At 37.0% G+C, this 23,281-nt stretch overlaps 1 protein-coding gene across 2 annotated transcripts in view; it reads right to left on the bottom strand.

Annotated features, from left to right (window-relative positions):
• The window catches only part of LOC108679750 (homeobox protein DLX-6), a 27,890-nt gene extending 4,713 nt beyond the window's left edge, over positions 1–23,177 (bottom strand). The window contains exons 1-2 of one of the 2 annotated variants that reach the window (XM_018168467.2): positions 23,123–23,177; positions 19,470–19,648 (exon numbers count right to left, since the gene is read on the bottom strand). In XM_018168467.2, the coding sequence (XP_018023956.1) occupies positions 19,470–19,648; positions 23,123–23,159 (216 nt within the window). In that variant the 5' untranslated portion in view covers positions 23,160–23,177. The remainder of the gene's footprint in view (positions 1–19,469; positions 19,649–23,122) is intronic. The other variant, XM_018168468.2, reaches the window with a different exon arrangement.
• Positions 23,178–23,281: the final 104 nt, after the last annotated feature.

Below are 23,281 nucleotides of genomic sequence, written 5' to 3'. Positions count from 1 at the left end.
AAATTTCAGTATTCAATGCTTCCTATAACTTGAAAATGAATGATGTCACATTCGAAACGTCGTAATAAATTAATTTACTTCCTTGAACCTGAATTTTTATCAACCAACGTCAGCTGAAGAATATTGTTCGATCCTGAAAATTTAAATCGATGATTTCTCTGGTCATTAACCACTCGTGTGTATACAAAAGTATACACGTATACAAAAGTAAACATGTATACAAAAGTATATATCTTCTGAGGCATGTCCGGTCGTAGACATGCATGGCTAATATGTCCATTTCCATGTTGGATGTCTTCTCAGTTTCAAGTGTATATAATTGTGACACCGTACACTTATAACAGATACAGTTAAAAAGAACCTAATAAAAGGTCATTAATTAATCACAAATTAGACAAAGTTAAATCAGAAAGCTTGTGTGCAAACATCAAATAAGCTCTGAATAACAGCTGAGCAAGATAAGAATAATAGCAGCTAAGCCCTTAATAATAGCGATTCAAAAGTTGAATAATAGCAGTTCAAGGATCAAGTTATAGTGTTACAAGCCATATATAATAGCAGTTCTAACAATTGATCATAGGACGTCTAGTCGTAAATAACAGCAGTTCCAGCTATAAATAACAGCAATTACAGACATAAATCACGGCAACCTCAGTTTGTTAGCACAAAAAGCACTACAAGCTTCCCTTAGCATCTACAATTAGTATTTTTCGATTATTCGTAGCAAAAAGATTTAAACAATGGTTGTTAATATACACGAAACTGAATGATGAACATTAATTATCAAAAAATCTTAGACGTCTAACGGTAATTAAACGTTGACTATGGCAGGTGCATCTCGAGCGGCCTTCAATCATAAACATTACTTAAAATGTATTTATTACTCAATGTTTTAATGTATTAAAAGAATTAAATAACATTAGGAGAAGTACAAATTTAAATTAATCTTCGAATTTTAAACCAAGCTGAAGGAATAAAGTAACTATTATATTATCAAGTTTAAATTACAATTATTCATCAAGATTTGAGGGATTGCAGTTGAAATTGAACGCATAAAAAAACAAAACTCAAATAAGAGTGATTTAAATAATTACTGCCCATGAACTGTCACCCGCATAAAATACCCACAGCCAAATAACCTCGCATTAGATGACTGGATGAACGAGTTCAAATACAAGAAAATTTGTCAATTTTCGGCAATTTCAGACAACACAAAAGTGTGCAATTTACGTCATTAAAATGAGGGAAATAACACGCATTTTACTCAACATCTGAGCTCGAGCTTCGCAATTATTGAGAAAGTCCTAAAATAATTACATAATTAATGAAGATGATAATAATATTGGCGCTTGAAGGGAAAAAGCTTTGTATTGCAAAGCATCTTCTTATTCTTGAAACTAAATTGTATTTCCTGATCAACTTAATGAGAAAAATTGAGATGAAGCTTGATTTCTGGGAAATTCTAACTTTTCAAATCAAAAAGGCTAGTGAACAACCTCACTATTTTGGGTAAAGAGCCTCACTATATTTTGGTCGTGAGCCTCACTATTTTTGCGGAGAGCCTCACTATTTTGGTGGAGAGCCTCACTATTTTGGTGGAGAGCCTCACTATTTTGTCATTATGTTGCACTGTCATCACAGCTAAAAAGCGTCACTATTGTGATGAACTGCAAGCTCCATAATTGTTGAAATACAATTATCATATAATTTAAAACAAAATTTGATATATGTGAATTAACAGACGAATAATAATTGTGATGAACTGCAAGCTCCATAATTGTTGAAATACAATTATCATATAATTTAAAACAAAATTTGATATATGTGAAATAACAGACGAATAATAATTGTTCGAGCATAAGTGCATTTTTTTTATAAAAACAAGCTATGTAAGAAGGCACAAGCTGTGATGTTAGCGTTATTTATGCAGCGTTATCAACGCAATTACGTTACAGGCAAATGGCGTCGTTATAAAAGCGTCGTTACGTTACAGGCAAATGGCGACGTTATAAAAGCGTCGTTACGTTACAGGCAAATGGCGCTACGTCGTAATTGTCGGCTGTGACAGCGGGCTTTGTCCGGCGTGTGTTCGCTGTCACCGCAGCATGAATAGTCACGCTAGTAAATGACAGCGTGACAGTAAGTGACAGTCACCCTGTAAGTGACAGTAAGTTACCTTAAGTGACAGTTGACGGCATAAGTAACAATTTTCTACTCTAATGAACTAAAAGATGGCGGTGGTGGTGGTGGTGGTGGTGGTGGTGGTGGTAGTGTATGCATGGGCATCATGTATATTACAATGATATGTTCATATCCATCATTGAATTAAGATTCATGCCATCATGAAATTTAGTTCATTCCACATGTTTTCCACAAAATGTATTCAATAACTAAAAATTTTTGGTTCAAGTTTAGCAGGGCTTTTTCGTAAAATCGACTTGTTATATTATCACAGGGGCAGGCAGGTTATTTCAGGTCTAGGTTTCAGGAATAATGAAGCCCAGATATGTAATCCTATATTTATACTAGGCTTGCATTCGTGAATGTTCACGGTATGAACTTGACTAGTATTAATACAATTCATGTTTTTCCTTGACATGACGCATTAGATTTGCTTTCAATTTATGCCTAAAAATAATTAAGTATAGAATCTTAGTAGAAACGTCATAATATATTTAGATGTTATTTGCTAATCTTCTATTCAACGTACGATCGAATACAAAGAACCAAGATCGCCTCATTGAAAAAACGGGCAAAAAAATCACATATCAGTAAATTTCGGGGTTTTCGCTTAAACTTTTTATACGAAATAAACTTTTGTCAAATTTTGTCAGGATATTACGCATATTATGTATATTTGTTTATCGAAAATCGTGTGTAATGCGTCAGAGGCCGCAATATATAGGGGTTGTTGGGGCGCGTATCCAGGATACTTATCGTGTCGGGATATTGTATATAGGGGTTGTTGGGGCGCGTATCCAGGATACTTATCGTNACTATCATGTGGCGGCTGCCGGCTCACTATCATGTGGCGGCTGCCGGCTCACTATCATGTGGCGGCTGCCGGCTCACTATCATGTGGCGGCTGCCGGCTCACTATCATGTGGCGGCTGCCGGCTCACTATCATGTGGCGGCTGCCGGCTCACTATCATGTGGCGGCTGCCGGCTCACTATCATGTGGCGGCTGCCGGCTCACTATCATGTGGCGGCTGCCGGCTCACTATCATGTGGCGGCTGCCGGCTCACTATCATGTGGCGGCTGCCGGCTCACTATCATGTGGCGGCTGCCGGCTCACTATCATGTGGCGGCTGCCGGCTCACTATCATGTGGCGGCTGCCGGCTCACTATCATGTGGCGGCTGCCGGCTCACTATCATGTGGCGGCTGCCGGCTCACTATCATGTGGCGGCTGCCGGCTCACTATCATGTGGCGGCTGCCGGCTCACTATCATGTGGCGGCTGCCGGCTCACTATCATGTGGCGGCTGCCGGCTCACTATCATGTGGCGGCTGCCGGCTCACTATCATGTGGCGGCTGCCGGCTCACTATCATGTGGCGGCTGCCGGCTCACTATCATGTGGCGGCTGCCGGCTCACTATCATGTGGCGGCTGCCGGCTCACTATCATGTGGCGGCTGCCGGCTCACTATCATGTGGCGGCTGCCGGCTCACTATCATGTGGCGGCTGCCGGCTCACTATCATGTGGCGGCTGCCGGCTCACTATCATGTGGCGGCTGCCGGCTCACTATCATGTGGCGGCTGCCGGCTCACTATCATGTGGCGGCTGCCGGCTCACTATCATGTGGCGGCTGCCGGCTCACTATCATGTGGCGGCTGCCGGCTCACTATCATGTGGCGGCTGCCGGCTCACTATCATGTGGCGGCTGCCGGCTCACTATCATGTGGCAGCGGCTGGCTCACTATCATGTGGCAGCTGCCGGCTCATTATATCATGTGACGGCTGCCGGCTCACTATCATGGGGCGGCTGCCGGCTCACTATCATGTGGCGGCTGCCGGCTCACTATCATGTGGCAGCTGCCGGCTCATTATATCATGTGGCGGCTGCCGGCTCACTATCATGTGGCAGCTGCCGGCTCACTATCATGGGGCGGCTGCCGGCTCACTATCATGTGGCAGCTCAGCGCCGAGATCACTATGTTATGTTATGTTATGTAATATACAGCCAGATAATTATTTCGATTTTAAGTTTAAATTTCTAATAAAGTGGCCCCGGTATCTTTCCTAAGCAAAAGACTAAAGATTATGCTAGAGAAAAATAATGACTAGAAGTGGTGCATGTATTTCACGCCTGACATTTCAAAATAATCATGTAATATCAATTCCTTATTTCACGTAAGAATATTCTTGGTGATAATATATCGAATCAAACCGCAGTCAAAATTGGTGTAATGTTCACATTACGAAACTGCGATACTTATTAAGCATTTTACTGTGGCCTTTACTCTGAGCTGAACAATCGTTCGTTATGGATAAATGAAGCTTCTTTTAGCGGCTGTTTAATCGAATATAGCAGCATGTCCAAATAAAATTGTAGATGGAGCCACCTAATCATCACGGTGCTAGCATTAACTTCTCCCATTTGATGGAATTAGTATTTGCAATACTTCAGTTAAACTTTCAAAATTACTCGACTGCCATGTCATCTCCGATGGCTCAACGGTTAAGGCTCGGCTTCGCGTGGGGAGATCGGAGTTCGAATCCTGCAGGCAGGGAGTTTCTTCAAGTCGATTTCTCACGAGGTATGTGTATGGTACTCTGATAATTTGTTCCTGCTGTATGTCTGGCATTGTTACTTGTTCTGCCATGGTAGATTAGCACACGTAGCCCTTAGAATGGTGATTGAATGCAGCAATATCTGTAAATGCAGAAGCATCGGATTTGAAATTAAAAGAAAATTTTTTATTGACTTCATTTTAAAGGTTGCCATCGGTGACTCATTGATGCGCCACTGGTGCCAGTGGGTAATTATTGGCGGAAGAAGAGCTTTACGGGTAGGGGGGCCATCGGCAGGTTATAGGTGTGGGATAGGTGGTGCACGCCACCCTTAATTCACTGTATAAATCATAGTTGCTCCACCTATGGCGTCCGCCGGTAGCCATCATAAAAACATAGGTGCTCCACTCTTAATTTTTATTTGGGAATCAGCTTAAAGATTGCTTCCACTCTATTATAACATCTTGTTCGCTTTTATTCCATAATTACTAAGTTTTAACTTCGTATTTAACAAGTTTCATGTTGATCCCACAGAGAAAATCTTATTTTTAAATGAACAATTCGAAGCACAAACCGGCTTAATCTGTCGAATTTTCACCTGCGACAACAGCCTACGATAATCATTGTATGTTAGCGTACGTGTTAAGATCGAATATAATTTTGGTTGTCACAAAAAATATATTTAATATATGATATTGCGTTATAAAAACAAGCGCAAATATTGCGTTATAAAAACAAAAGATTATATTGCGTTTAACTCCAGCTTTAATATTGCGTTATTAACTCCAGCAATAATATTGCGTTATAAAAACCAACGAGAATATTGCGGTATAAATTCCAGGTATAATATTACGTTATAAATTCCGGCTATAATATTACGTTATAAACTCCAGCTATAATATTACGTTATAAACTCCAGCTATAATATTGCGTTATAAACTCCAGCTATAATATTACGTTATAAACTCCAGCTATAATATTACGTTATAAACTCCAGCTATAATATTGCGTTATAAACTCCAGCTATAATATTGCGTTATAAACTCCAGCTATAATATTGCGTTATAAACTCCAGCTATAATATTGCGTTATAAACTCCAGCTATAATATTGCGTTATAAACTCCAGCTATAATATTGCGTTATAAACTCCAGCTATAATATTGCGTTATAAACTCCAGCTATAATATTGCGTTATAAACTCCAGCTATAATATTGCGTTATAAACTCCAGCTATAATATTGCGTTATAAACTCCAGCTATAATATTGCGTTATAAACTCCAGCTATAATATTGCGTTATAAACTCCAGCTATAATATTGCGTTATAAACTCCAGCTATAATATTGCGTTATAAACTCCAGCTATAATATTGCGTTATAAACTCCAGCTATAATATTNCTGTTGGGGCGCGTATCCAGGATACTTATCGTGTCGGGATATTGTATATAGGAGCTGTTGGGGCGCGTATCCAGGATACTTATCATGTCGGGATATTGCCTGCATCTGAAATCTTATTCTTTGTGGCAGAAATTGGAACTTTTTTAAACTTTCATTTAGGAATTAATTTTAAAAGGCGCACAATATTTTTTACATATTTTATAACGAGAGTCAAACTGGAGTCCAAAATTTTATGTTAGATGTACGTTTTGAATAGGTCTTCCTTCAATTAGGCCACATGAGCTTTATTATAATCGGTATTAGAGACGATAGGGTTTGGAAATTTTCGGAATTAAATGCACCGCGATAACTTGTCAGTATATTAAAACATAAGCATTATGCGCTTCATGAAGCCTGTACAATACGTCATGGAGTGTGAACCGAATTTCTGGCTTGATGAATTAAGCATAAAAATTAAATATTTGTCACAAAATAGTTTGTTATGTATGATTTCATGACAATTAATAATTATTTCTATCTTGGCTGACGTACTGCTCAACATAAATGCTATTCATTGTTATCGACATGATCTCGCTCTCAAATAATATTTTATTGTTGTCATTGGTATTATCCCGTTCACTATAAAAGCTTTTCATAATCATTTCCGGAATCCCATTCATCGTCAATTTTTCTCATAAGCTCTCACTCGTTACAGTTGCAATCTTCTCGCAATGCTTGTCATTTTAGAACTACAGTAGCCATTACCACTGAATTATATATAATATGTATCATAACATATCATTTATAGCAGGACTACCTACATACATCGTGGTAATATCAACGGTCCAAAACACTGACATGTTTATCTATCGCCAGAAGCCAACCTAGCAATAAATATGTTATATTATTTTATCGCTCAACCGCAGGAGCTGTTACCTCTAAAAAATATAAAAATGTTTGATGAAAAAACCCGCAAGTTATCGAGAAGAAATAAAGAATAAGGAAAAAAAGCATTGAAGTTATAAATCAAAACGACCACGCCGCACCACAAGCTGGTGATGCTTTAACCTGCCGGCATCGGTTTAACCTGTCGGTATCATTAACCTGTTACTCACACCTGCTACATCATCACACTCCAACATTGCTATGTTGCCATACCTGCTACATCCATCATCACACTCCAACGTTGGTATGTTGCCTTGCATGCTACATCATCACACTCCAACAATGCTTTGTTGCTCATACCCGCTACATCATCACACTCCAACATTGCTATGTTGCTCTATACCCGCTACATCATCACACGCCAACATTGCTATGTTGCCATAACCATCACATCATCGCACTCTAACATAAGGCTGTATATATATTGTGCCTCATGTCTCTCTCAGCCATGCGGTCAACATACATCATGTGGAGCCGTCAAGGCAGGTTAGTCACACCGCTACCTGTCTTACGGTCGTCGTACGGCTCACTATCATGTGCCAGCTGCCGGCTCACTATCATGTGGCGGCTGCCGGCTCACTATCATGTGGCAGCTACCGGCTCACCATCATGTGGCAGCTGACGGCTCACTATCATGTGGCGGCTGTCGGCTCACTATCATGTGGCGGNCAGCCTCGTCACAAGGCTTGGTCGGAATTAATTATGAAAGGGAACGGCCTTTGAATAGTGAGCAGGATTGTTGATACTCGTACATGCGTAAAATGATAATGATAGCCGCTGCTACTTTATAACATTGATGATACACATGCCACATTCAAGCAACATGTCACACGCTGCCACATAGATGCAACATGCCACATTCACGCAACATGCCACATGCACCGCACCGATGCCTGAATGCTGCACACCATGTCATCATGCCATGTACTAGCCACATTGGTGCCAACATAGCTTATTCAGCCACATTGGTGCCAACATGCCACACGCATGCCACACTGAGCGCTATTTTTCCCCGCCCCTCAAATGGATCTTAACGATCGACGCCTGGCGATGCTTGAACCTTCGTCGCCTGTTGAGCCTTCACAACCAATAAACTTCTCTTCCAACTCTCTTTAAACTTCTCTTCCAACTCTCCATAAAATTCTTTTTCAACTCTCCCTAAACTTCTTTTCAACCCTCCATACTTCTTTTCCAACTCTTCACAAACTTCTCTCCCAACCCTCTATAAACTTCTCTCCCAACCCGCCATAAACTTGTCTTCCAACTCTCCATAAACTTCTTTCCCAACCCTCCATAAACTTCTCCTCCAACCCTCCATAAACTTCTCTTCCAACTCTCCATAAACTTCTCTTCCAACTCTCCATAAACTTCTCTTCCAACTCTCCATAAACTTCTCTTTCAACTCTCCATAAAATTAGGACAATTCCGTTTCTCCCACTACAATCCTTATCATACATAATCTTATTAGTTAACTTATTTCTGTATATAATCTTGCGCAGGGTTCATTCCCATACAAATATATTCGTAAGAGAAGGCGCCGTTACACATATTAATTGAGATATTAATTGTTATTGATATAAGTAATTATAATTGGGACATCTACGGCTATGCCGTATAATTGGGAGCTACGGCGCTATTTACTGTTATATATGTGAGTATTAATAAATACGATAATTACGGTTATAGATGTAGTTATTAATAAATGCAATATTTTATTGTATATATAATTGTATTTCTCCTTATATACATAGACTGTTGCTGGTTCAATTTAGTAGCGTGCTATAAAGTGACTGATTAATTACTAGACAGTAATTGACTTGCATTGATCACGTCGTAAACGAACTGTTTCAAATCCTTCTTATTACTTCTGCATCTTTAATTTCATTAGAAATTAAACGCACTTCAATCACAAAACCGTCAATTTTGATAGAAAGTTGAATCATGTGATATACATCAATGATATACATCAATGATATACATCAATCACCTGCAAAATGGTAGAATAATTGCTAAGTAATTGCTTTACCGCGCGCTACTGGCGCAGTCTTCAAAGGCTAGCCTCTTATTACACGAACGGTCTTTGACAATTTGTTACCAAACGCATGAGGCTTAGTAAACTTCCTTTGATTAGTTCGAGTGATGGCCGTTAAAACGGCGGCCTAACATGCGAGTCTTTGGCGGTATGATCTTTGCTATGCATCAAACAGAAATATAAATAGGCCATACTGTCCCAATAGTGGAAAACTTACTTAAATATATACGGACTGATACGTCTTTTTGAGACGTGCTATTGTCGTACCAAACTGAGTCAAGATGACCCACATGAAGGCAAAAAGTACACCGATATCCGGACAAATTCTAACTCGTTTCTCTGGGGGCGTACACAATGTAGGCGCTACACTTCCTCTTCCAGAGACATGTTCCGTAGCTTCCAATTTACTGAATATACCAATAAATTTTTAGCCAAAGTAAGAACCAATAACTATATACTTCAATCCAATCATTTTTTAGTTAGATAAGTGAAAATAACTTTTTAGTTAGATTAGTGCCAATAACTTTTACTTAGATAAGTGTCAATAGCTTTTTAGTTAGATAAGTGCCAATAAGTTATCTAGTTGGTAAGTAGCAATAACTTTTTAGTAAGATAAATGCCAATAACTTTTGAGTTACATATATGAGTGAAAAAACATTTTCGTTAGATAAAGGCCACTATTTTTTTAGATAAGTGCCAATAACTTTTTAGTTAGATAAGAACCAAAAACATTCTAGTTAAGTTAGTACCAGTATATAGTTGGGCAAGTACTAAAAACTTTTTGTTTGGTAATTACCAATCTTTTAGTAAGACATTTTTTAATAGTTATATATCCATCGTGTTGTGAAAATAAATATGTAGTGGTACCAGATTGTCAAGTATTTTTAAGTATTGTTGGAACGTTTATGGAGANTTTTGTGTTTTGAACTGACGATGGAGCTGGACTCCGAAACGTTTTCTCTTATAAAGATATGGTGAATTTTTGTGGTATTTTCTTTGCTTTTAAATTCCTGGTTAACTTGCGATTCAAGCAGACAAGTGATTTTAATACGAATCTCACTCAGTTTCGTAACGAATTCACTAAGTTCGTGCGATGGATACGAACAAAAGTCAAGGTTTGAATGATAGGTAAAATTAGCGCTTGTTTCAAGTATAGTGACTATGAAGCTAGCTTTGATCACTAGACTGCAGTTGTGATCCATCAAGACACTGTAATTGTGATCCATCATAAGACTGCTATTGTGATCCATCATAAGACTGCTATTGTGATCCATCACTATCAGACTGCTGGCCTTTGATGCGAGCTCGAGCTTCAACTGCCTCGCTTCCTGGCACGCACACTCTACACTCTTCAGTGTGCACTTCGCTGCTTCATTTCATGTGCTCTCTTCATTTTATTCGCTATACTACTTCTTTTTTACACTTTACACTTTACACTCTGTGTGCTATACTACTTTGTTGTGCAAGATTTACTGCATCATTTTATACGCTATACTGCTTCTTTTTATAGTTTTTTTCACTCTATATGCTGTACTGCTTCATAGTATACTCTTTACTACTTCATTTTTACGCTTTTTCACTCTAGTCCATAAGCCGTATTACTTTTTTCTACGCTTTCTTCACTCTATAAGCTATACTACTTTTTTAAACGCTTTCTTCACTCTTTAAGCTATACTACTTTTTTATACAGTCTTTTCACTCTATACGCTACACTGCTTTTTTATACGTTCTACAGCATTAGTATATACGCTTTACAGCTTCATTTTATATGCTTTGCTGTTTCGATTTATGCGACCTACTGCCTCAATTTATACGCTTTTCTGCTTCAATTTATGTAGTTGCCCTCTTCATTTTTTAAGCTTTATTTCACAACTGCATACTTCACATTACACGCTCATATGAATAAATTTAAAAACTCTTTTTAACGTTATAAACTTACTGCTTCACTTCGTACATTTTCTACTTCACTTTGTACATTTTCTGCTTTATTTCGCACACTTTCTGCTTCACTTAGTACATTTTCTGCTTCACTTTGTGCATTTTCTGCTTTACTTCGTACATTTTTACTTCACTTCGTACATTTTTTGCTTCACTTCGTACATTTTTTGTTTCAACTTTCACGTTTTACTGCTTAACCCTAAAAACTTTTCTTGGTTTCCTTGGAAATACTTTCTCTGCCTCACTTTCATCACTCTCATGCTTCACTTCTCACAATTTATTCAATAATCGAACATTGCTAATAGTATGCTCTCTATCACTCACTGACACTGAAAATTCATTCAAGTTTGTTTTCATATAATGAATGATTGTGAATGAAGGGCTGTACTATTAGAATATGTTCGATTAAACTTAAGCTCATATTCATTCAGTAGATATTCTTCAGCTATTTTAAATAAGATGAAGATGTATATAGGTCTTTTCTATCAATAAAATCTTGTTTCAAGCGAATGCATGTACGGTATTTGTTTCGTCTAAAAATAAAAAGATTTTCCTTTTGGCTGAAACTATTCAGTTATCACAAGTAAGCGAGCTAAAAAGTATAAAGTTAATTTACTATATTATTGCAAATGAATCGTGGGCCAAAAACACATGAAACGGCCGTCTATATGCCGGAAATTAGTAAAATATTTACTTATACCGCTTTACCTATTGACAACTTTTATTTTCGCTTTTGCTCTATAATCAGCTCATAGATTGCTTTCACTCTATAATAACATCATGTTCGCTTTTATTCCATAATTACCAAGTTTTAACTTCGTATTTATCGAGTTTCATGTTGATCCCACAAAGAAAATCTTATTTTTAAATGGACAATTTGAATCCCAAACCGGCATAATCTGTCGAATTTTCACCTGCGACAACAGCCTACGATAATCATTGTAAGTTAGCGTACGTGTTAAGATCGAAAATAATTTTGGTTGTCAAAAAAATATGTATGATATTGCGCTATAAAAACAAGCGAGAATATGGCGTTATAAAAACAAAAGATTATATTGCGTTATAAACTCCAGCATTAATATTGCGTTATAAAAACCAGCGAGAATATTGCGTTATAAATTCCAGGTATAATATTGCGTTATAAACTCCGACTGTAATATTGCGTTATAAACTCCAGCTATAATATTGCGTTATAAACTCCGACTGTAATATTGCGTTATATACTCCAGCTATAATATTACGTTATAAAGTCCAGCTATAATATTACGTTATAAACTCCAGCTATAATATTACGTTATAAAGTCCAGCTATAATATTGCGTTATAAACTCCAGCTATAATATTACGTTATAAAGTCCAGCTATAATATTACGTTATAAACTCCAGCTATAATACTACGTTATAAAGTCCAGCTATAATATTACGTTATAAACTCCAGCTATAATATTACGTTATAAAAACGTGCGACAATATTTCGTTCGCTGCAACTCAACTCGTCGCCCAACTTTTGAAAGGAGCTTATTGAAAAGAATTGGGAATTTGTGACAAGTTCGTTATCTTTTGCTAACGCTGCTAGTTAGGCGTGAATAACGCTGCTAGTTAGGCGTGCATAACGCTGCTAGTTAGGCGTGCGTAACGCTGCTAGTTAGGCGTGCGTAACGCTGCTAGTTAGGCATGCGTAACGCTGCTAGTTAGGCGTGCAAAACGCTGCTAGTTAGGCGTGAATAACGCTGCTAGTTAGGCGTGCAAAACGCTGCTAGTTAGGCGTGAATAACGCTGCTAGTTAGGCGTGCATAACGCTGCTAGTTAGGCGTGCATAACGCGGCTAGTTATGCTGCTAGTTAGGCGTGCGTAACGCTGCTAGTTAGGCGTGCATAACGCTGCTACACTGTTAGAAAAAACGGTGAAAAAACGGTCCCACTGGCATTCTAGTGGCCGGTCGCCCCGTGAAAATAAACTGTTTCGCTTTTATTATCAGATGTTTTACGGATTTCTAGTGTTAAATTAGAATAAAAACGGCGACACGGTGTTTCTTTTCACGTTCCGACCGGCCACTGAAACGCCGGAAATACCGTTAACGGGAATTTTTCTAACAGTGTAGTTAGGCGCGCAAAACGCTGCTAGTCAGGCGTGCAAAACGCTGCTAGTTAAGTGTGCGTAACGCTGCTAGTTAGGCGTGCGTAACGCTGCTAGTTAGGCGTGCATAACGCTCTCACTATTTTGGTGGAGAGCCTCACTATTTTGGTGGAGAGCCTCACTATTTTGGTGGAGAGCCTCACTATTTTGGTGGAGAGCCACACTATTTTAGTTAAAGAGCTTCACCATTTTGGGCGGAGAAACTCCCTGTTATGAGTTAAACGTTTGAATTTTCCAGGAGAAAACCTTATTGAAAGCCTCACAATTTTTGTTTAGAAGCCTCACCATTTTGGGTTGAGAGCATTGATTTTTGTGTTGAGAGCCTCACAATTTTGAGCTAAAACCTAGCCGGACTAGGTCAGGTTTGGATGCTCACCGACTGAGGTTTTATCAATTTAGGTTTTTATCTTCAATGTGAATTTTAGTTTTCTAATTGATTCTGCTTGTTGTATAGATTTTGAACTGACAATGAATCTGGATTCCGAAACGTTTTCATTTTTATAGGAAATGGTGAATTTTTTGGCTGTTATCTTTGCTTTTAAATTTATGAGGTTACAACAAATGTTAGGTTAGTTCACCATCAATGTTTAGATGACGCCACATCATCACATTTGAGTTGCATCATCATTATGTTGCACTGTCATCACAGCTAAAAAGCGTCACTATTGTGATGATTAAGGATTTTTTTGTCGAGCGCACCTCTATATTTATTGCAACCTTAATTTGCCTTCCAAGACTTCAATCAAACCGATCAATTATTTTCACGATGTCTGTCGTAATTTAAATTTAGTAACCGGCGCTAAAAAATGTCATTCATTGCAACAATTTGACATAATTTGAATATATATGTAAATTGATATCATGTCTGGCTGTATAAGATTGTTAGAAAATAGCTCCTAGGTTTCTATGAGCAAGCTTGAAGGATTTCACTGAAAAACATAAATGAATTATCTACCAATATTTTGTGTATCCAATGTTACTTATGTTTGCAATAGACTGTAGAAGTGTCAAGGTGAGCCATAAATTTTTCTGCAATGTACAGGGCACTGAATTTATTAAATTTTTATGCGTTTTGAGTTTTAGGGCAAGTTTAACTTCAGCAACAGCTGTAGTTCTACGCCTTCATTTTCAAATCACGGTCACAGCAGCGATCTCAAGTTGGAGATTAATTTTTGCGGCGCAGGATTGGAGACATTTTCCCTACTCCACATTTGAGGATCCCCAATTTCAATATTTTATCATATTTTGATCTTAAATGTTGGAAAAATTTATATGAAACATGAATGTGTAAAATTTCATCAAAATTGGTGATGGGCAGGGGGGTTACCTCGTGGTACACTTGTCATAGAGTGACCCTAAGGATACAAAAAATACTAGGTTACTAAGGATTCTAGGATACCAAGGATACTAACTAAGATTACTAGGATAAGCATATAAGCAAATGACGGTATGCTCGAAAAAAGTCAAGTTTTGTCATCCAAATAATTACACACTTTTTTAATTTCAGCCCCAGCAGAAGGCAGACGTAGCCCTGATACGCCCTTCTTGCCTGGCTAATCTGGGTCAGGATGGCTCACACTAGAGCAAAAAGTGCATCGCAGTTTGGACAAAATCTCATTAATTTATCTGAGTGTTCGCTAACTTACCATCACGAGGGGGTGAGGGGCACTGGGAGGGGGCGTAGTGCCCCATGTGGTAGCCGTAGCTGCTCTGGTACATGGGCGGGAAGCCGTAGCCTGAGTTTTGAAGATGTATATAGGTCTTTTCTATCAATAAAATCTTGTTTCAAGCGAATGCATGTACGGTATTTGTTTCGTCTAAAAATAAAAAGATTTTCCTTTTGGCTGAAACTATTCAGTTATCACAAGTAAGCGAGCTAAAAAGTATAAAGTTAATTTACTATATTATTGCAAATGAATCGTGGGCCAAAAACACATGAAACGGCCGTCTATATGCCGGAAATTAGTAAAATATTTACTTATACCGCTTTACCTATTGACAACTTTTATTTTCGCTTTTGCTCTATAATCAGCTCATAGATTGCTTTCACTCTATAATAACATCATGTTCGCTTTTATTCCATAATTACCAAGTTTTAACTTCGTATTTATCGAGTTTCATGTTGATCCCACAAAGAAAATCTTATTTTTAAATGGACAATTTGAATCCCAAACCGGCATAATCTGTCGAATTTTCACCTGCGACAACAGCCTACGATAATCATTGTAAGTTAGCGTACGTGTTAAGATCGAAAATAATTTTGGTTGTCAAAAAAATATGTATGATATTGCGCTATAAAAACAAGCGAGAATATGGCGTTATAAAAACAAAAGATTATATTGCGTTATAAACTCCAGCATTAATATTGCGTTATAAAAACCAGCGAGAATATTGCGTTATAAATTCCAGGTATAATATTGCGTTATAAACTCCGACTGTAATATTGCGTTATAAACTCCAGCTATAATATTGCGTTATAAACTCCGACTGTAATATTGCGTTATATACTCCAGCTATAATATTACGTTATAAAGTCCAGCTATAATATTACGTTATAAACTCCAGCTATAATATTACGTTATAAAGTCCAGCTATAATATTGCGTTATAAACTCCAGCTATAATATTACGTTATAAAGTCCAGCTATAATATTACGTTATAAACTCCAGCTATAATACTACGTTATAAAGTCCAGCTATAATATTACGTTATAAACTCCAGCTATAATATTACGTTATAAAAACGTGCGACAATATTTCGTTCGCTGCAACTCAACTCGTCGCCCAACTTTTGAAAGGAGCAAATTAGCGCGATTCTCAACTTCCAAAAGTTGCTCCCCAAACTTTTGCTGCTAAAGTTGCTCCATGAATCACAACTTTGGACGCAATTTCAGCTCAGGTTCGTGAGCTTTGTTAGATTTACCTAAAGCTTTATTAGGCGTGATTCATGTACATGTTAATTATGGCTGCATTCTAGAAAGTTGCAACGTCTATATAAAGAGTTATGGTGAAGAAATTTGATTGTGGTCTTGTTCTTGAAAATAAATCCGAACATCAATTGAGCGCTGATCAGTTTAGGATCATCAATTGATCCATTTTATGATCAATTAGTTGGCTAATTAGCAATCATTTACTTGCTATTCAAATATAACCTGCAACTATTTATAATTGCAAATTTGCATTGAATTGATTATTTCTGGATTTAAAGTTGAAGTCATTCTTGATCAGCTTTTCTTGATCAGCTAGCCTGCCAGGATATAATAAAAATTCAATCAAAAAATTCTTTAACATGACGAAACTATTAGAACTTTTTAGCAGGTTAAAACAGTACAGGTTATCTCGCAGGTCATTAAGTGGCTGAGGACGGACCTGCAATCTGTCCACAGGTGTCCACACCACGGAGCAACAGGTGTTCTAAAGTTAGCAAGTAAATGAACTATCATGGACTTTCCTAATTAAAAGTCTATGAAATGCTGCCTTTAAATTATAATACTTGAATAATCAGATTCAATTAAAATAATTATTTTTGAAGACGTTTAGTTTTTGCAGTCATTGCTTTAATAAAAGTGGCTATTAGGATTAACTTTTGCCTGACTGATTAATTATTGCAGTGCAACTCATTTCTGTACAATTTACAACAAAGTGTTCAATTATTATACTAGGCCAATATAAAATATCTACATAATGTGCCTACGAAATATTTCATTACAATAGTCCCAGACAAAACTACGATAAAATATTCATATAAAAGATTTTTATACAATATTCCTTTGAAATATTCACATATAAACTTCATTGAAAAAAATTATTATTATTTTCAATAATTCTTTACAATCATCGAGCTTTCATGTATTCTTTTCGAGTTTCATGTTAAGAGGTTTTATGTTATGGTAACAGAAAATAAATTCAAAGCTAAATACATTTATAAGGCTTAACCTTAGATGCACAATTTCAAGGCATAATTGAAGATTAGAAGTCCAAAATTATACTCGCAATACAATAAAACTAATATTAAATTTACAGAGAAAAAATTGAATGATAGATTCATAGTAAAAAATAACATGCTAGATTCACAATGATTAACACCCTCAGTTACTTCATTGATTCAGCCAGAAGGTAATTAGCGTGAACTGTGATCACCTCCCTGCTTTATTTCAAGTGTGTCATCATCTGATTATTGTACGCTGTTCTCCTTTGCATTCATATTTCTGTGCGCCGTGCAATTTAAACTGATTGTAGGGTACGGGATATTGAAAAGAATTGGGAATTTGTGACAAGTTCGTTATCTTTTGCTAACGCTGCTAGTTAGGCGTGCGTAACGCTGCTAGTTATGCATGCTAGTTAGGGGTGCATAACACTGCTAGCTAGGCGTGCTAGTTAGGCGCCTGAGATCAGGAGCATGGCTACAGGTGTCATGTGATGCAATTTAATGAAATGTGCAAAAAGCAGGTACGAAATTGAGCTCTAATTATTGAAGCAGCTTCATTAAAAGCCTATCATAAGAATCTATTGAATCCGAACCCTTAAATTATTCGATAAAATCAAAGGAAAATCGTTTATGAATATTTCATCATTTCTGATATAGTGATGATTATCAGCTATTTAAAACTTTTTAATTTTTTATTACATTTTTATAGCAAATTTTTGTTCAAATTATATTTTTGAGATATTTTATTGGCAGCCAAAAAACGTTTGCGATACTCGTACATAAAAAATGCATGATTATTAGGGCGGTGAAGTTACGTCATGGAGATTTTAATTAATCTAAACTAAATTAAACTGATGCGACGAAACTGAAAGCAGAGTCAAGTATTTTTGGAGTCCATAGCGCATATAGAACTAAAATTTATACTGAAACACCGTACATTATATTATATCATACATTATATCGAGCAACAATGTGACACAACGTTGTGCGGAATAAAGAAAGAACCCTTAGAATTTACTGGTTTCGTTGCACCTAATTCAGTTGATAATTAGGAAACTAAGGCTGTGGTCATCGCAAATAAAAATCCATTCAGAGCATATTAAAATGAATTTCCAACATCAATTTAACTCGAGTTTTGAAGTTTGGCGGGAGCTTTAAGTTATTCTTAAATTAAATTTACACTTCATGAAATTAAAATCACAGATTAATTTGAATCCATCTCTTCCGTTTCTAATTTTTATGTCAAATGATTCCATTTATAAAAGTCGAGTGCTGCAGGCAATATCCCAACAAGATAAGTATCCTGGATACGCGCTCTAAAGGCACCTATTTATTTCATCGCAAGGCGCACATCAGGCAAACAAATTTAGGAAAATGTATTTAAAATAAATATATCCCTAATATATATTTATATAAATGCCTGAATTTCAAATACATTCATTTGTCCAAGTACAGGTGTTGTGCGCTTATCGCCGCAATATACAGGGGCTGTTGAGGCGCGTATCCAGGATACTTATCGTGTCGGGATATTGTATATAGGAGCTGTTGGAGCGCGTATCCAGGATACTTATCGTGCCGGGATATTGTATATATAGGGGCTGTTGGGGCGCGTATCCAGGATACATATCGTGTCGGGATATTGTATATAGGGGCTGTTGGGGCCCGTATCCAGGATACATATCGTGTCGGGATATTGTATATAGGGGCTGTTGGAGCGCGTATCCAGGATACATTTCGTGTCGGGATATTGTATATAGGGGCTGTTTGGGCGCGTATTTAGGATACTTTTCTTGTCTTTTCATTTAGTAGGCAAATTATGAGACATTAAAATATATGGATGTAAATTTAAAACTCGGAAAGAGATTTTTATTCCGGAAAATGCAAGTTTTACTAACAAAACTAAAACGTTCAGCTTTCCGTTAAATTTAAAACCATGACTTGAGTGGGTTAATTGTTGAGTTTGATATAATTGTATTGTGTTGATTGCGGATGGTTCTGCTAAATTATAGTACTGTAATTTCAAACTTATCAACGGTATTCGGGATACCAGATTCGGGACAAAGTTATTCTCCAATTGCGTAGATAATGCAGTCCGTGGAACTCCGCGCTAACCTGCTTTTTTTATAATAATATAGTCTATTTGGGATGAATACGTATTTTTTACAGGCTTCTGCGCTCAATTAAGTTAGACTAAACGTTTTATGCAAACAAATTCGAATATTTTAGAATTAATTTACTCGTGATCGCATTGTCTCGCTGTAACATTGATTTAAAGTTTAGTAAACGTGGTTCAAAAATTTGCGTAAATTCGCACGTGGAACGAGATTACCAGACTCAGGCAATTTTTGTCTGCATTAAAATTCTGTGTTACAAACTTACTTGGGTTTGAGTTAGACCAAGCGAAGCGGCGAGTTCAGCTCGCTCAGGCAGGGAGAGGTACTGGGTGCGTTGAAATATTTTATTAAGATGTTGAAGTTGAAGACTTGAATATATGGTGCGCGGCTTACGCATCTTCTTGCCTTTGCCGTTAACTCGTACGCCGTCCAAGTCAGGTTTGTCTGTTGAAAAGAAAATTTGTTAAAAGCCTTTAATAATAACTGCAAATGATGACAATTGCTTCACAGATAAATTAATTACAAAATAATTCCGAGTATAATTCCTGTGATTGGAAGGGGTAAAAATTAATGGATTAAAGAAATGGGTGATAATTTTCAGTTTTGAAAATTTTTAATACTCATCTCTTTGAAGGAATATACTCGTATGTTAACGTGGTTCCCTCTCTAAATAGTTGCTGTCATAAAACCATTAGAAGCTCATTCTTGTGAGGCTGATTAAAGTCATATACCTATTTGAATCTTAAGTTAGCTCATATGTATATTTTGCTATCTTTTGTATAATTTCTCTAATTCAATTGAGAAGATAAAATTAATGAGGCTTTATAATTAGTCAGTCATCTGTTGCGTATGAATAGCTCATTATACATATAATTAGTTTCGAATTCAATGAATTAATGTAATTTATTAATTTATTAATGCGAACTAAATTAAAACTTGGTATTCATGCACTAATTTTATCTTTAGAGCATAATTAATTCCTAAGATAGAGCAGGAGCTGCCTGGACATGCTTTTTACAACAATCTGGCTGTCATGGCACTATCTTATCTTATCCTCTATCTTACTGTATCTTTCTGGGTTTTTCCTAAAACTATCTAATTTTGATACTATCTTGACTTTGCGATATCTTATTTTAGTGCTAAATTATAGTGACATTATCTTATCATAACGCTAACATTATATTATCTCACACTATCTAATTTTGATGCTGCCTTATCTTAACGCTGACAATATATTCTTTCACACTTCTTTATATTGATGTTGTCTTATCTCTAACGCTAACAACATATTATCTTACACCATCTTATATTGATGCTGTCTTATATATACATAGAGCGATGCTGCAACGCAGCTTGAAGTTACAATATCATAGGGATTATCATTTCCCAATCGCTTTCTTAGTAATACTGTTATCAAATATTTTAATGAAAACATAATCTATTTTCATTATAATTATACAGCGTAAGATTATTGCAAAGCTTTGTGCAATTATTTATCTATTAAAATGTCTTACAATAACATTTAAATTTTCTACTCATCATTCATAATGCTCATCGTTGTTATCATAAATTAATGACCAAAATGAGCATACAGATATTATATTATACATCATATCTCATATATTCTTCAACTAACACCACGTAAAGGCCAGAGATTCGTGTCTCACATATAAGTTTATTCCAGAATATGCATTATACCATTTCGTCCACTTCTTTAAAAATCATATCAAAATAATAAGAGTTACAAGTGGTAATTTAATTTTATTCATTATTTTAAAACATACTCTTCACGATAATTAGTTTGTATGAAGCATCTAGAAACTAAAAGCGGCATTGGGTTTTAGATTACGTTGAACATAGTACTTTACTTGCCATGCCATTAGTGACATGTTTTAAAGAGGCTATAATAAAGACCATGACACTTAAGGTCATGTTTTTGAAAAGCCTTTTGAAACCCATGCCATTATTAACATGCTAAAAGAAGTTTCATTTACTCCATGTCGCTGGTTGCATGTTTTCAAGAAGCCTTCATAAACTCCATGCCACTAGTGGTATATTTTAAAGAAGCCTTCATAAACTCCATGCCACTAGATGCATGTTTTAAAGATGCCTTCCTAAACTTCATGCCACTAGTGGCATGTTTTAAATAAGCCTTCATAAACTCCATGCCACTAGTGGTATATTTTAAAGAAGCCTTCATAAACACCATGCCACTAGAGGCATGTTTCAAGGAAGCCTTCATAAACTCCATGCCACTAGTGGCATGTTTTAAAGAAGCCTTCATAAACTCCATGCCACTAGATGCATGTTTTAAAGATGCCTTCATAAACTCCATGCCACTAGTGGCATGTTTCAAGGAAGCCTTCATAAACTCCATGCCACTAGTGGCATGTTTTAAAGATGCCTTCATAAACTCCATGCCACTAGTGCCACGTTTCAAAGAAGCCTTCATAAAGTCAATGGCACTAGTTCAGCGTCACTAACTGCACGGCCCCATCACCGTCTTAATAAATAGGCAGGCCCTCAATAAAACTCTAACAAATCTTCATATGTCAAATGGAACAATATTTTGAGACGCTCAAATCCCGAGTCATATTTTTCCATGACATTTTAAAGTCGCTTAAGAATTTAAATATCAGACAACAAAAATGTCATTTTAAAGCGTGTACAAAAGCAGCGTTTAGAGAGCCAAGCGAGCGCTCCTTAAGTCCGGCTCTCATAAACAGCAAGGCTCTCAATAAAACTCGAGCTGGACTCTAATTCCCGAGCGGCGCCCGCCTTGGAGATCGCGCCTTGATTGCCGGTCTCGCTAATTAACACACCGGGAAATCCGGCCCGACTTGGATGAATATATCCACACTTTTCGGGATTAAAACGAAGTCTTGGAGTTTTATTATGGTTAGCCATATTGTATAATATGGAGTGACAGGGAAGCCTTGAATTATTTTTACTGTTATCCATATCACACAATATGGAGTGACAAGGAAACTATAGAGGTTTTATTATAGCCAGCCAAATCTTTAAATCTAGAGCGAGGAGAGTACTAATCTGTAATCCTGACCGTCATCGCAAGTCACGTCTGTTTTGACAGAAGACGATATATGGGAGGGCAAGAAGAATCAGATGAGGGATACATTGAGAATAATAAATATTCCGGGGTAAATCTCCTAGTGAATTTAACGGTGTCCGAGAGAAGTCCGTTAAAGAAGTTGCTGTTCTCGTATGCATGTTATATAGGCACGTTATGTACGGCCGGCGGTAGGCGCTACAGTTTAATGCAGGCTTTGACTTGCTCATGAATTTAAAAAGGAAAAATGAGATGATAATGATGAAGGAAAAAGAGAAGTAACAGTAAAATCAAGATGCCAAAATGTTAATCATAATCCTAGGTTTGCTCGGATTTACACTTAGAAAATCTATAAGGTATATTTTGATATTTAAAGTAAATATATAAAGTTAAAGTTACTTAAAGTATATATTTAAAGTATATGTATATATTGATATTGATTTCATATTTATTACGGAGAACTTCAAGATAGAATGCGAAGCCACGCTATTCACCCAACCTTCACTTGTCATCCACCACTCGCTGCCAGATTATTCACCCTACATTCACCTGTCATCCACCACTCGCTGCCAGATTATTCACCCTACATTCACCTTTCATCCACCACTCGCTGCCAGATTATTCACCCTACCTTCACCTGTCATCCACCACTCGCTGCCAGATTATTCACCCTACATTCACCTGTCATCCACCACTCGCTGCCAGATTATTCACCCTACCTTCACCTGTCATCCACCACTCGCTGCCAGATAATTCACCCTACATTCACCTGCCATCCACTACTCGCCACCAAACTAATCACCCTACATTCACTCGTCATCCACCACTCGCTGCCAGATTATTCACCCTACCTTCACCTGTCATCCACCAGTCGCTGCCTGAACGCATCCCTGCCAGAGCCACGCTCGCTGCTGTTGGAAAAATATCAGGGTAAATATATATTTATTTAGTATTAAACAAATTCTTATTTAGTATGGCTTCATAATTTGTGTAAAAAAGTCCACCAAAAT

The sequence above is a fragment of the Hyalella azteca genome, unplaced genomic scaffold (genome assembly GCF_000764305.2).
Source record: "Hyalella azteca isolate HAZT.00-mixed unplaced genomic scaffold, Hazt_2.0.2 contig1188, whole genome shotgun sequence".
Lineage (NCBI taxonomy): Eukaryota > Metazoa > Arthropoda > Malacostraca > Amphipoda > Hyalellidae > Hyalella > Hyalella azteca.
This window is presented reverse-complemented; position numbering and strand designations above follow the sequence as displayed.